This window comes from Vollenhovia emeryi, unplaced genomic scaffold (assembly GCF_000949405.1).
Source record: "Vollenhovia emeryi isolate VEMERY1.0 unplaced genomic scaffold, V.emery_V1.0 DF939188.1, whole genome shotgun sequence".
In the NCBI taxonomy this organism is placed as follows: Eukaryota; Metazoa; Arthropoda; class Insecta; order Hymenoptera; family Formicidae; genus Vollenhovia; species Vollenhovia emeryi.
In genome coordinates, this window is record NW_011967178.1 from 931957 (window position 1) to 947509 (window position 15553).

Genomic DNA, 15553 nt, shown 5'->3' on the forward strand with positions numbered 1-15553 from the left:
TTATTATAATGAGCTTTCGAACGACGTCGGGCACCTTGCTCGTGCTCGAAAACCCGCCGAGCAAATAATAATGGAAATAAAGCACGCTCCGAGCAGTAATAACTTCCAGTCTCCGGGAGATAGCCGAGAACAGAGTGCGCGTTAGGTGGCTAGCGCCGTCGGGAAAAATGGAAAATCCTGTTGGATTTAAAGTGAAATAATGGTCGGCGTACTCTCCCATTGCACGCGCTGCGAGAACGCTTCGACGCGGCCGTTTCCGACTTTTCGAGCCGCTTCGGAAAAGGGATAGAAATATCCCCTTAATGCTACGACGATTGCGGTATGCAGGCGGGCGGGTAGTTTTAATTAAAAAAAAAAAGGTGTATGGAGGAATCGTGCTTACAATGCACAGCTGAGAAAGCAATTTCCGGATAAGCCACCCCGCTCGTCGACTTGCGCCGCGACAGCTTACGTGACGCAGCGCCTAATTGCGCGTTAATTAGGACAAATTAAAAACAACGTACCGGTGAAGTTGGTGAATCTCGTGCCGCTTTAGCGCCGCCGCGTATCTCTCCCTTTTTTTTGGTCATTTTCGTGACGTCAAGTATCGAAATTCTTGCGTACCCGGGAACGGTTTTATTTAATTACGAAAGAATGTAACCGCGCCGCGACGGCATGCAAATGCAATGGATAGTTTCACCCTTTATCCGCGAAATTATGAAACACTCCGAAACTCTCCATTCGTCGCGTCGAATTTCTCATAGAGAATTACTCTACAATGTTCTGTGTTATGCGCCAAACTTCTAAATTCACCCTCGTGTCCCATTAGTCGCAGATTTTTAGCGAAAATCTGCGGTAAAACAAACTCAATTGCGCATCATTTTCGACATGCTTGCAACTTTCTTCACAACGAAGATTCAAGTAAAAAATACGACTAACTGCGTTAAGTCTATTCAGGTAAATTGCATTAAAATCGAGAACTTGTAAAATGCATGGTAAAAACTGGTACATAAATCTTAAGCAAACGAAAAAATCTCCCCCGAGCTACATAAAATAGAGCAGAAATAAAACCTCCGTGCAGTGTGTACTGCAAAAATGGCTAACTCGTGTACACTACGATAGTGTAGCGTATAATATTGTCCCTTTGTGTCCATTCGAGCAACCCTTGGGCGTTACTGCCGGTTTGCAAATAAATCAGAATCTACAGTCTAGCTAGATTTGTGACAAACAGAGACCAGCGATCGTCTCTGGTGCATCTGTCGCAGGGTATTCTTGCTCTTAAAAGCACATACCATTGATTCGATTATAGCAAGACACATCTGTTAATTTAAAATTAAACAAAACGTAAAAACAGCTATTATGCGGACAAAACGTGCATTGAAAGTTTATCGCGTGTCTGTTTTCGGTGTAGAAAAAAATTAAAAAGAGATACAAACTTTTATATTAGAAGTTTGTTAAATATTAGCCTAGTTATTAGAAATATTAAGCGCGGGTTTTCATGTGCATATTTATCCCAGAGAGTTTTGTAATAAAGTTGTTTTTTTACGAATCTACGTACATATAAAATGTGCATCGTAGTAAAATACGTTTAATAGCGCAAAACTATAAACGTGTTATATTATTAAAACTAGAAAGAAAAAGCTTTTCGTAACTACGGCATTGTATAAAAGCAGATGAAAAATATGGCCGGGATAAAAACAGATTTTAATTCAGCCCCGTAAAACTTTTGTGAATGACAAAGGTTTTCCGGTTGTAAAGGTCCGGACCTAAGGGAAGATTTTGTCGGTACAAGACCACCTAGTTCAATGCAAATGTGGCTTGCCTAAAATACGTATCAGACTGCAGAAACTTTCGTTCGCCGTATAAATTTTGCTAGATAACTTTCACTCGTGATGAAAAACTCAAATCTGGAAAAAGAGTTTTTCCCAAAATGGACCATTCAAATATTTAATGTAAATGTTCGATTAAAATTCCAGCTGACCCGAAACTTTCTGTGTATGAAGGGAAACTCATTAGGTAACTTGTTTGGGTTGTGAAAGATTCAGTTTTCAAATATGTGTAGTTTAAAATATACCACCCTAAAATGTGTGATATAAAAACCGTATTAAAATTTCAATCTGCCCGAAATAATTTTTCCCACATGCTGAAAAAGTCACCAGGTGATCACTTTTTAATATTAGAAATAGTTTCAAGTTTGTATCGACGAAATTCCGCGCAAAGTGAAATTCCCTAGTTAATCTTTGATATCGTGGAAGATCAACATCGTACAACATTTAGATCGCGCGAAAATATTGACTTGACTATATCAAACATACTGCTGTACAATCTACATTCACTGGACTAAAATTTCAATTTCGATCCAAAAAACTTTTTCCGCTCGATGATAAAACTCTCAAGTAATTATCCCGCGTTAGAAAAAAAATCTCAATGAGAAGAGAGAAAGAGATATCAAGCTATAATAATTAAAGGCTCCGTTAAGAAAAAAAATCATTAATTGTGATAAGGGTGATAGGAGCATATGACGAATAACACGATATTTGACAAAGTGTTTGTAGTAAGATGGAAAGAAACATAACACAATAGTTAGTTTTTAAAAATATAAATATCGACATGTTTAATTTGAAGTCAGACATTTCGGTTATCTTTTTTGGTTACCTAGTAACCGACATATTTAATTTGAAGTCTGACGTTTCGGCTATCTCTTTCGGTTACCTAGTAACCGAAATGTCTGACTTCAAATTAAACATGTCGATATTTATATTTTCGAAAACTATTTCCCTTTACAATTTTTAAACCCTTTTCAATGACAATGAAACATGCCGATATTTATATTTTCCAAAAACTAACTATTGCTAACAACATATGAGAAAACGCCAATGTGGGTCACAAGGCAAGATGTAGGTAGCTCAATTTGTAAATCTCATATTTAAAAATGTCAATTTATATACCGTATCTTTCCATATTTATTCTGCGCCCCGATTTCTTTTTTCAGACATAATGCAGTTTTCTTACAAGTGGAATTATTATCGTCAGCAAATTCACATATTCAAATCGATAAACGATTTTGCAGTTATATTTAATGAAATGTAGCATCAGAAAAATGCTAAAATGTAGCATTTTTAATATAATTATATAATCGACAAACGATTTGATTTTTCTTCGCTATAATATGATTGACGCTATGTCGATTCTATTTTATGATACATTAAAGTGTAATAGCAATGGATCCGGAAATTTTTTCTGTGGGTGCACAATTAACGAGAGATGTCAAATTGATGTCACATCGACGGGGGCTGACGTGTATGCGAGGGAAAACTTGCCGAGCACATTTTGCCGGAATAAAATTTTCAAAATATGTTTATGCTCGCAGACAAACCGTTCCGTCGTATAGTCTTGGTACCGAGGTGAATTTGCGATTCGCATTACGCGGGCCATAAATCACAACGGTGGCGCGGATGGAAGGCAGCGCCAACATTCGAAACGCGGGATGCATTCGCGGGTCGCGGTGCAAGCCCGTTTCGGTCGGAGTAATACATCGCAATTTTAATCTCTTGGGTGCAATACGGGCACGCGATATACGCGGCCCGTGCGATATTGACGAATAAATACCGGAATAAACGATGCTCGCGCCCGACGCTCGATTAAGGGACGAAATTGGAAAATTTGGCCCGCGGCCACCACGCGAAGAAAATCGCGGGACACTGTTTCGCGATTGGTTTACCACGGTTTTTTTTTAAATTTATATCACACGCTACTATCGCGCATGTTATATCCCTTTCCACGTTTACAACACGTGCACGGCGACCCGGCGTGCCGCGCGTTTTCTTTAAACATCAGATATTGGCAAACGTATTAATGGACCTGCCGACTATTTCGATATTGAAGTATCAATATTAATTTGACGATCGGCATTGTTAATTGTTTCCTGTTATATCTTTATTTCCTTCTGCGCCAAGCGCGATTCCAAATGGTATTTACTCGACGTGAGATTTAAAGCTGTACAAACAGACATCAAGACAACCATTCAGCTATATCTTGCGCTAGAATTCCCTCCTCTTGTCCCGGCTCTGATCCTGTTAAAGAGAACGGAGACTTTCGATGTTTCCGGAAGTCGTCGAGCTAATTCGATAGCCTATCGGTACTGTTGTTGCGAGCGATCCCGATAAATCGCGGACGGACTCGAGTTTACGAAAACGATTCGAGGTGAATTTATCCGGCCGTTGCTGGTGACAGTATCGATTGCAAAACTTCGGAAACTACTTAAAACTTTCTCCGCTATTTTTCCTTCTTTTACAAACTCTACTCCCTCGCCTCCCACCCCCTTCGGCTCCCTCGCTTGCTCGATTCGACTCATTTACAGTTACGAGGGCTGTTGCTTTCTCGATGAGATACCCATCGAAGTGACTTGCATTACACGCCCGAAACTTCATCTCCGGCGCTCTTATGTGTATATGATGCCATTTTTTTGGAGCACTTGGCTATTGGGCTACATACATGCTTTTTTTTCGACAGTTTCGAAAAGCGAATGAGTGTTCCCCAGGATTTAGGATTAAGGTCAACTTGTATAGAGTCTGTTCGGGTGAAATTATTGAATGAAAAAGAGTGTATGGAGGCTTTTGCGATGGATTCGCAGCACTTCGCCTGGAAATTGGAAATAAGAGACCGATCGATTCGACATGATATCAATCACCCGACCTTATATCCTTAGAGAAATACAATTATGTTGGAAGAATATCCGATGACTGATAAAACCGACATCTCTTTTAATACAATACCTCGCCGTCGAAAAAGTATCGAAAGGGGGACACTTTTCTTTTCTTCTTATAATTTGTTTGTACAATTATTATAACTTCACAAATATATTGAATCTCTACGCAAACGTTGTTCGAGTGTTTTGTTAGATTTTGTGTTTGCAATCTATGACTAAAAATTTTTATGTCTTTCGCCTTTCATCTGCATCTTATTTATTCAATATATCATTTCACATATCATTATTGATTGCCGTTTCATTGTACCATAACTTAATTTCATTTCTGTACAAAAGACGCCTGTATTTTATATGACACACTTTAGAGAACAATTAATAATAAATCGATACGACATCGCATTTATCATTTTGACAAAAAAAAGCTTGAAAGCAACTCCACTAGTTGGTTTCCCAGGTTCGTTCTTCTTTCGTGTCAAATGTTGCAATTCTCTTCCCTGTCGGTCTAATCTCACGGAAAAAAAAGAAATCTGGCTACCCTATCTAAGATCTCAGATTGCAAACTTGGGGATTCCAGGATCCCAGAATCTCTCTCAAGTCCGAGAAACTTCGGCTCTACATACAACATGCAAAAATTTCAGAGTCCTTGATACTCATCCTAGACATTACCGAGTATATCCATGAGTGCAACGATCAGCGTATCGGACGCGGACTCCGTTCCACGTGGGCGCACTCGAGTTACCCAATTACGCGGACGGATTGTTGACTTCTTTCCACTCGATCTACGATCGGTTCCCCATTTGAGCTCGCAGGACGAGCGGCACGAGTCGCTCGCGAGAACGACGATGAAGCCCCCATCGATGCCGCGCATCTTCCGGATGTTGCCGATCGCTGATGGAATCGCACACGTCGCCAATTCGGGGCTGCAGGTGCAGCCGCACACGTACCCCGGGACGAACTGTTTGGCAAACACGGATTCTAGGTTGAATGGCAAATTGCACCGGTACACGCTACAATGCGCGCACAGAGCGAGGTTTTGTGAGGGATGCTAGTTTCTCGTCGGCAAACGTGACTTCTCGCCCTCCGAAGGGCAGGGGAAGGGACCTGCGCGTCAGACAGGTGCACGGTTCGCACGTGATGTATCGGGAATATCTGAATCGAGAATTTTGGCTTTATCTTCTAACGGGATCGACGACAAGCTTATGTCGGACTGTATTACGGGATAGACGCGACGTCCGCTGTAAATACGACATAATTCCATTTTGCAAGCGGGAATTCCGCTCAAACATCTTGACATTGCATACACATTTCGCTCTGCACGGAGACCTCTCTCTCACTCTCTCTACCTTTCCCGATCGCAGTTCAGGGGCGAGCGATGCCTCAGGCCATTTACCGCGCTGTTGCGGTGAACCTGGGGGATTCGAGATTGTATATGGGGCTTACGGGGTATCCGTGCAACACCGGTGCACGAGCGACGAAACACCATTCGAGTGCCGGCATCGTCAGCTGGCGCGGATATTTCTCTTGCGTCTTCAACACCCCCGTTCGCGTTGCTCCAAATTAATGTGCCGAATATATTACGAGCCTGCAGTTGATTTTAACGAAAATTAAATCAAATATTATTCCTTCGCTTTTACGCTTTTTTTCATATTTCGTATTCAACATTGCTAATTATGTCATTATCGACATCAAGTATTTCTATAATTAAGTCAAAATTCTGTCGCAATGACGAGCACAAATTAAAATACGGCATTACAAATTCTTTGAATATTCGTAAAGATTCGTTCGTAAAAAGATGCATTTCTTCGCACTTTCGCGTGGCAGCGTAAAAACTTTTACTTTTACGTTTCAACATCTGACGTTATGTAAAAGAGTTGCGTAGAAAAAGATTCGCGGCGTTTTGACTATCGTACTTCCCTAAAAATCACGTGGATAGTCACAGCTGTGTACTCTTGCAGCTATAAAGGATAAGTACGGCGGATGGTTGCAATCATGAGGCAAATTGTCCTCCTTTCGCGCGGCCACCGATCGTTCCGATTTCACCCTCCACTGAGGTGGCGAGAATTTTTCGCTATAGAAAGGGTTGGAGGTCTACGAGCTGTCGAGGCGACTGACAACGAAGGGTGGCGGCGTTAGAGGGAGCAACCGTTGATGGCCGCTCCTTTTTGTCGTCGTGGAAAAACGTCGCCGTTAAACTTTTTCCAATGCGCTAGGGCACGAGTAAAATATCGAGTAAATGCGCCCGCTGTAGCGAGCGCCCATTAATTCGACGGAGACGCGAGAGGATGGGAAAAGCTTAGCCCTGCGACCCCCTTTTACCCTAGAAAGTTCGCGTACATATTTACTGGCATCGGCGCGTCTTTATCTCCAGTTGAGAAAGCTTCGAGTTTTCATTTGCTTCGTGATTGCAAAAGCAGAAAATAAAAGCGGACTGGTGACTGCAATGAAAGCTGCAACTTTTCCCTTGCATTCCCGAGACACACAGATTTCATTATTTCTTAGCTCCTCATGGTGATGTTAATTTTTCGAGGACTATTTTGCTCCACAATTTGTTCACGATTGCGTTACCCTGCAAAGTGGTACACTGAGCGCAATTAAAAATTGAAAATATCAATACCTCAACAATACACGCTGTTTACTTCGCGCTAAGCCAATTTGAAATCATTGAGACTGAAATGGTTCGACGATATGCATTGCAAATACGCGTTAGAACGGGAATACAAAATCGTCAACCTTGGAGCAACATGTGTACCGTCATAACATGTCCGTTTGCTTGCTCTTGAATGTTGGAGGACCGGCTGTTACAATTTGGATAGTCGGTTGACATTGATATTGACAGTCAAACGAGCATTCAACCACAATGCATATACATAAGCTGGTCACTGGGAGACGCTCGCGTCGCACTTCCGCCTGTATCCACTTTATGCAATGGGAAAATGTTGCACCTGAGTGCGAGGGTGTATTGTGTCGCGTCGAGCTCGTGCAAAAATCATCGCCCGTACACTCGGCACGTATTCGCGTCACATTACGGAAAATGAAACGTTGCATATTCATATTGCCCGTAAAAAAAAAATCGTCACAATCCGTTTGAAATTTACTTTCGACTCGGCCATTTCTAATAAAAAATCCATAATTTTCCAAACAAAATCGCGATGAAACGCATAAACTGTAAAAGTATAAACTTATTCGAATCGTTCATTTTGTAACAACGCCACTCTAGTTCGTTTTGCTCGAGCTTCAGTTTTCCAATTTACGATTCATTCAGCTCGCGTTATATCGCGACTGTTACGTCAATATTTCAGGAATTGAAAACTTCTTAACAGACTAAATATAGTAAATTCATAATTTATCGTCCACTATTAATGTATTGTATGACATCATATCCGGCAAGTGTGAGTGGCACGAGTAGAATGGCCACTTTTGCTCGATACATTTGATATTTATCGCTGTAGCTTGCCCACACACAATCTATTTTGTCCAATTTCCATTATCTTGTAGTTTATTTTATCCGTCTTCTTGGTCACGGACCATCCCCACGTGGCCAACGTTTTCGCGTCCGGAATTAGCCTCCATATTGGCTCGCGGTGTCTATTGGCAATCGATCGAGTGTTCAGCCAACCACCATGAATATGCACGAGAGAGTACTTCTAGAAAACGTTTCCAGCGAGCACTCCCGTGCACCATCGGCTGTTTGATCATCGTGTTCCGCGACACAATGGAAATTTGCAATTTACTTCGTTGACTTCCAAGTCGGAAATCGTTGGAAAATATACGCGAATATAATGCCAAATGAAACGGTATATATGATATCCGGCACAGCATATGATCGATAGCAGAACTGTACTCTCGAATTTCCAACTAAATTTTCGCTAAGATTTAAACCGCAGACTCAGTCCGTGACATAAACTGACGTTCGAAGGATGCTTTATTTACAAATTAAACGAATTGTGGATTTATTATAAATAGGAAATCCAGCAACTTATTATACAGGGTGTTACGTAATACCCGCCTCACCTCTTACTTACGGATAGAGCGGATTAGACCGAGTCGAAAAGTCCTGTACCATTTTGCAATTATCGCAATGGTTAACGAGTTATTAATTATTAATAATCGCTGTCTTAGCCCGGCCTGCCGCCCAATTCAAACGCGCGGCGAGATGCGGCCACCCCGCGATTGGCGTTGCTAGAATTGGGCAGTAGGCCAGGCTAAAACAGGGATTTTGAATAATTAATATCTCGTCAACTATTGCGAAAATTGTAAAATGGTAGAGGACTTTTCGACTTATTGTTAGTATAGTCTGCTCTATCCGCAAATAAGAGGTGAGGCGGGAATTACATAACACCCTGTATAGGAAACGTAATGGAAAAAAAACCGATTATTTGTAAAAGAAATTCAATATTGTATATATTGTACAAGTTTATCGTGACGACTATTAAAATGTACTTGTATTTTCCATGCATAATATTTTTAATGTTTTATTATAATTTCCATATCATATTTTCACGATGTTTTCCCAAACAGGGCAACGCATTTAAAATAAACTGCTTTCGCTCGAGCCTTCGGAAAAAAAATAATCCGCGAAATGAAAAATGGTTCCGCAATTTCGATATTCACTGTCGGAATAAAATTTCAATATATGCCACACCACACACGATACTTCGTAATCGGAGGCTCTTTGTAGCTTTGCTGCCTCAAATTGCAAGCGGTATTGCGTACATGTTATTTCCATGTTTTTTTTATTAAAAAATATAATGCGCGTGCATGTGCACCGCGAAATAACGGTCGATTTATGCTTTCGTTTGTTAGTAACGACGTCGGGACGGCAATGCGGTGACGATTCATTCGGAGTTTAACGCACAAAAGCCCGGGTGTACCCATTAGCGAGATACTTCGGGATTCAGTTGAATGCGAAAGCCGCGTTTAATGGCGGGGAATGCGAAACTATCGATAAAGTTTCCCGTTTCCGACCACGACGGAGAGTCAAAGAGGTCGTCCGCGGCCTTGTAATTCGACTTTTGTGCTGCTGCAACGAGGGAGGCAAATGACATAATAGTATTATATCAACATTTAGATAATTCGCCATGAATTCTACGTAGCACATTACAGCTGTAATACATTGTCACCATATCGCAACTCTGAAGGAAAACTAAGTAAAAAAAGAAAAAGGGCGCTAACTATTTCTACGGATTGCACAGGCATAATTACATTAATAAATTTAAAAAAAGTTTTCATTATAATTTCTCTCTTATAAAAAATATTTTTACTTTAAAACTCATTTCTCTTAAAACACACTCAGATGCGTTTGTCTTTAAGTTTCCAAATATGCACGTTAATTCAGTCACTTGCATATGTTTGAAAGTGCGCGAAAATTGATTCCGTATTTACGTTAATTAACAAATGTGAATAATTGGCATATCGTCATTGATCGCGTTTCAAATTGTATTACAATGATAAATGTTTCTTGTTTGCAGAACAAATATAGAGAATTATCGCGGTACAATAAATCGTTGTACGGTCTTAAATCCAGTGTTGTCCCAAAACGAGAAGTTACACCATCTCGCAGTCGGCTGGCTACTTCGCAATTATGATTTTAATTATAAACGGGACGTTACCGAGGGGTTTGACGGAGCCGTTGTTATCCCTGCGACGGACTCTTGATTTGCGAAATTAAGTGAAAATATTTATGAGCAATTTACACGCGGCCGATATTACGCGCTGCATGTTTCACGCGGTAACACGCGCACGTCGTCGTCGTCTCACGGTGCTTCGTCGACCACGGACTTTGTCGCAAATTAAATGCGGTTGCCGTCGGGCTTATCCCCGGTCTGAAATTTCCTCTGAATTATTGACGAACTGCTGCTTTTGACTCTTGATGAAAGGAGCGTCAGCCCCTTTATTCCCCATGTAACGCCGAGTGTGTAATGAAACTCGCAATAACCACCTCAACTGACAAAAGAATCATCCCTTGTGGCACTCGATCGGCCTCGTTAATTTTCCATCGCAGATTAGTACCAGAGTCGTGGTAGAAAAAACCCCGGAGAAACTAATTTTAACGCGAAACAGCACTTTTAGTACTTTAGATATTTCGGCTTCTCATACTATGACGTCTATATTATTCATCTTTATTATATTTTATATAGTTTAACTCGATAATACATTTATACAAGTCGTGAGACAGATATTAAGAGGATAAAAGAAAGAGCACTGACAATGAGTATGGGCAGATTAAGCTATAACATACTTTAAGTGAATTGCTTCAGTGGAAACGACGGTTGTGGTCAGATACGGCTGACCTCACTTCGCCTCTACCACTAGCGCTGCGCTATAAAGGCGTACCGCATGCTCGCATTAGAATAAACTATATCTATCTACACTATGATGCACATCAAACGTGCAATAAATGTGGTAGTGCTACGACGCCATCGCATCCTTTTAACCCTCGGGGGGCGAGCCACGAGCACCGCATGTGTGCTTCGACAAAGGAGTGAATTTATGCTGTCACGTACGATTTTGAAATAATGCCAAGACGCAGACGGGTCTTAAATGTTGGCGTTTCTGATATTTAAATATAATGTAAAATCTAACTTATTTATACATTGTTGTAATGCTTTTAATTATAAGTTCGTACATACGTGTTTGTACTTTTTATAACATCCTAATTTTTACTTCGCAGTATACTTTTACATGCGAAGTACACTTGCAAGCATAAAACGATAGAGCGTAAAAAAGTTGTCTAATAAAAAATTCTTTTCTCTTACACTACCTATTCAGAAAATACAGTTTCCGTGATAATGTAGGCAGGTGGAGACGTCTGAGATTTTTAAGCGAGACTTGTTAACTCGAAAGTAAAAAATTTATATAAACGAGCGAATTTGAAAAACGGAAGGTGGAAAACTTCATAAAGCGACGTTGTAAGCTAAAGACAGTCGTAATAAAAATGATCACGGACGCTTGCAAAAAGATCGCTGCTTCCGAGAGATTCCGAGAGATTCCGAGAGAATTGGAGAAACTCTGCTACCATTCGTGTTGTTTTGCCGTTCCTCAAATATGCGCAACTGGCCAACGTGGCCAACAAAATTGCGAATAGTTATTACGACTCGGACATCCGCACGCCATGTGCTTAACATGTCGAAGCAAATAGCAACAGCCCGTACGAAGTTCCAAATGTTTGGTGAGCTCGCATTAGCGTTTCCCCTCCGGAGTCCCGAGAAACCGCGAGTACTTTCCGAGGACTTTAGATATTAATCCACTGGATATTCGTAGAGTCACTCTTTATTCAATTAAATCCGATACGTGGACTGTATACTTAAAATATGTACCTATATCGTTAATTGCGTTTTTATATTCGGTGTATAATAAATCTCTTGATACAATATTGATGAAATAATAAATATAAATTGCAAAATGATATAATATAATTTTAAGCTTTTAAAGTCAAATAAGATTAGCATTTATTAAATATTAAAAACAGATTAAATGCAAAATAAAATATGAAAATGTTTAATCAAAGAAAATTTAGAAACTTTTGTAATTAATTCTTGTCGCAAGCCGTCAAAATTGAACAAGAGGATGCTTTACGTTTTCCTATGTCGATTTCAAGATTGAGTGATCAAAATCTAATCAACTCGAGAAGCGTGCCAAGAGGCATCCATATGTATCATCTGTCTTAAACTATTTTGCATGCGCTCCGTCTGCGAGAGAGAAAAGGGGCGTTAGAAGGGGGGAGAATTGGAATATCTTTCGTCCGGAAGACGGCGGATATTCTAAAAGAGAAAATGAAAAGTGGCGGACATAGGAATGTGCGCAGGACTGAGGAAACAAAATGTGCCTTTGATGTCGTTCAGCTTGGTCGAACCTTTTTGCATTCCTTTGATACTTCGAAGTCCTCAAAGTCTTCGCAGCAGATAGAACAGACGAAGACGATGAGCTTTGGTCTCGCCATCTAAAGAGCCTCGTATTAAAGAGAACATAATAATTTTTGTATGCAGATATAATACATTTCTATGATTTCTCCTTGCTCGACAGTGTGCATTAAAGATTTGAGTAATTGGATGGACACTGATATAAATTGAGAAAATTTCTATTTTATCGCAATGGACACTTGGAAATGTCTACATTCAATCTTTATATTTAATCTCGGATAATCGGAGAATCCATATTTATTATCCAAATTTTATATTACAATAGTCACTCAGCTTAAGTAGATCAATTATAGAATGCAAGAATATAGATAGATGCAATTTAAAAGTTTCTATCGATCCTTACTGATATATGCCAAGTGATAAAAATATTTAGTATATGCTGAATTCCAATTATCAATATTTCTCAAATATAAAAGTGAACAAAGTCCCAGCTTTAAAATTCTTTGATTAAATCGAAGGGATTGGAGAGAATTGAAAAAACTATCGAGTCTCATTGAGAGTATTTCATTGTTGCCTAGTGAGCCGATTGAAACAAAAAAATCGAGGGATTTTGTTCGCTTGGTGAGCTATTGCGTGAACGCGAATAACGTTCAACGTAATCTGTCTTCGTACGTGCCATTTGCCTTTGACGTTTACCACCGCGAAGGGCGCCGTGCTATTGATGATAGCGGCAGCGTTGTCAGGGTTGATAGCGGGGTTGATAACGCCCATGGACACAGTTTCGCGGGCGTGAAATAATGAAATTTGCCGTTGACGAGGCGAATGGTGATTAATGAGCCGCACACAGGTGCAAATGTCGCTCGACTGAGGCTGCGCACATGTGCATGCACGCTGTGCTAGAAAAGTTCGACGACCGAGTGACTAACAAGAACGGGGAGAAAAAGATTGATCGAAATACAATTGTATGTACGGAGATAAAACTACGTAGGAAACTTGGTCTGCAATTTCTACGGTCGTTTTAAAGTCGACTTTCCTTTAACGATGCGCCAGGCAGAGCTCATTTCCTCATATTTTTTTGTCATTTTCAACATTGATTATCTTGGGAATTAAATGTTACATTAAAGGTAAAGTTTAGGTTTGAGTAAAGTGAAAAAAAAAACGAACAGATAATGACAAAGGCGAATTTGCAAAAGACCAATTGCATAATATCAATTGCTCGTAATGTAATGCACGAAGAAAAGATGTCTTACAGTTTTAAACTTTCAACCCACTTTTGAATATTCAATACGATCTCAAAGTCTGAACATGTAATTTTTCAATGTCTTGTATAAACTTGGCAACGAGAACTTGGAATGTACACGGCTGCATTTCATGTTTCAGCTCATATACGGAAACAATGAAGTGGCTTTGGGTAATTGTCTTAGTGGCTCTGGCGCTGCCAGCTGCTGTACCACGCAAAATCCACAGGAGCAAGCCCAGTAAGTACAAACATCTTTTGATACGTAGTTTTATGAGTAGCGGGAAATATTATTCCTCAAATAAGCAGCTTTAAAGATGCTCATACGACGAGAAGAACATTTGTCTCTATCTTTTCGTTCTTCTATTAACTAAAATTACCGCTTGTCGGCCGCCTTTGCGTATCCTGCATGCTCTATTTGTGAAACGGGAGTTCGTGAGGTTCCACGGTTCAAGCTCTCGTGTACGAGAACATCAAAGAACGCATCGTGTAACTATCCGGAAAGATATTCGATCAAAACGCTCCCGTTTTCACCGTTATCCTATCACGGACATTCCTGTATGGTAGTTCCCGAAAGGATCGCGGAAAGCTACTCGATACATCGCGAGCAGGCGGAAAGTCGATTTTGATCGAGACGAGGCTACGGAGAATTACTTCACGTCGTGATTGAAGAAAACCGCCGTCGCTTGTTTCTCCGCATAACGACGGTAAGCCGATTCCGAACGAGATCCATGATTGCTCAAAAATACACACAATATTGCTGTCTGAAATTGTTTCACGATAAGTTTTCGATTCCCCTGACAATCCGGGCGGTAAAAGCGGAAAAAATATCTTGTTTTTACCAAGCGACGGTTTATGCGAAACAACAATAAAGTTAATTAAACGTGATCGAAATAGCAACTGAAACGATATTGTGTCGTGTAGTGGCGGGAATAGCATCCGTTTAAAATCTTGCCATTTTTCAATAGCACATTCGGTAACGTAATTTCCGAACTGATCAGAATCCTCGCGACACGTCGCGAGTAAACGAGAAGTCAGGAAGCACATCATGAAACAACACACGAGCTTTCGTTCCAGTTACATGGAAACCTATATTCTTCTTTTTTCTCCTTCTTTAGTCTCATATTTCTTGACGTTCTAATTGACATATTTTGCCGAGAGCAAAATGCGCTTCTGCTCTTCACTTTCGCGTATGGACAAGATCTTCCCTTTGCTCCTCGCAAAGGGGAAATGAGTAGTCGCAGAGTTATCGAACTCAAACCTTCGTTGGTGACAGATGTCAGTTATTGAAAGGAGATATTTTCTTTTTGTTTTCAGCGCCACGACTATATGGTGATAGAGTCCCCGTCAGTTTAATAAGAACCACTAGCAGCAAGGTACGGCAAAAGATCGTGGACACACACAATTACTTTCGCACGCAGGTCAAGCCATCTGCCGCCAACATGCTCGTCATGGTAAGAACTCCATTCCCATTTCCGTCTAACAAGGGAGAAATCCCGTTTCGTACAGTTCAATGACCTTCCAGTGCCTTCAAAGTATTGGATGACGATTATCTATTAAACTTCTAGTTCGAAAAATCAATTCCGTATTCGTCGAAGGTCTGTCATCACAATTGTGCGCGGTGGCGCTGGCTTATTTTATATACCATGTCTTTGGTTTCTATTCGGAATATTAAATCATGCAACAATGACATAGATATAATCAAAATCCTGTGTTATACACGGAAAAAACTATTCGGTTATAGCAACCAGAAATATTCAGTTGGTACAA

General features: G+C 40.4%; 1 protein-coding gene across 3 annotated transcripts in view; it reads left to right on the forward strand.

The window, feature by feature from the left end:
- Positions 1-15553, forward strand: part of LOC105562444 (cysteine-rich secretory protein 1-like) — a 61982-nt gene that overhangs the window by 31236 nt on the left and 15193 nt on the right. For all 3 annotated transcript variants that reach the window (XM_012013291.1, XM_012013292.1, XM_012013293.1), the window contains 2 exons: positions 13927-14024; positions 15101-15237. In XM_012013291.1, coding sequence (XP_011868681.1) covers positions 13943-14024; positions 15101-15237 — 219 coding nt within the window. In that variant the 5' untranslated portion in view covers positions 13927-13942. The remainder of the gene's footprint in view (positions 1-13926; positions 14025-15100; positions 15238-15553) is intronic.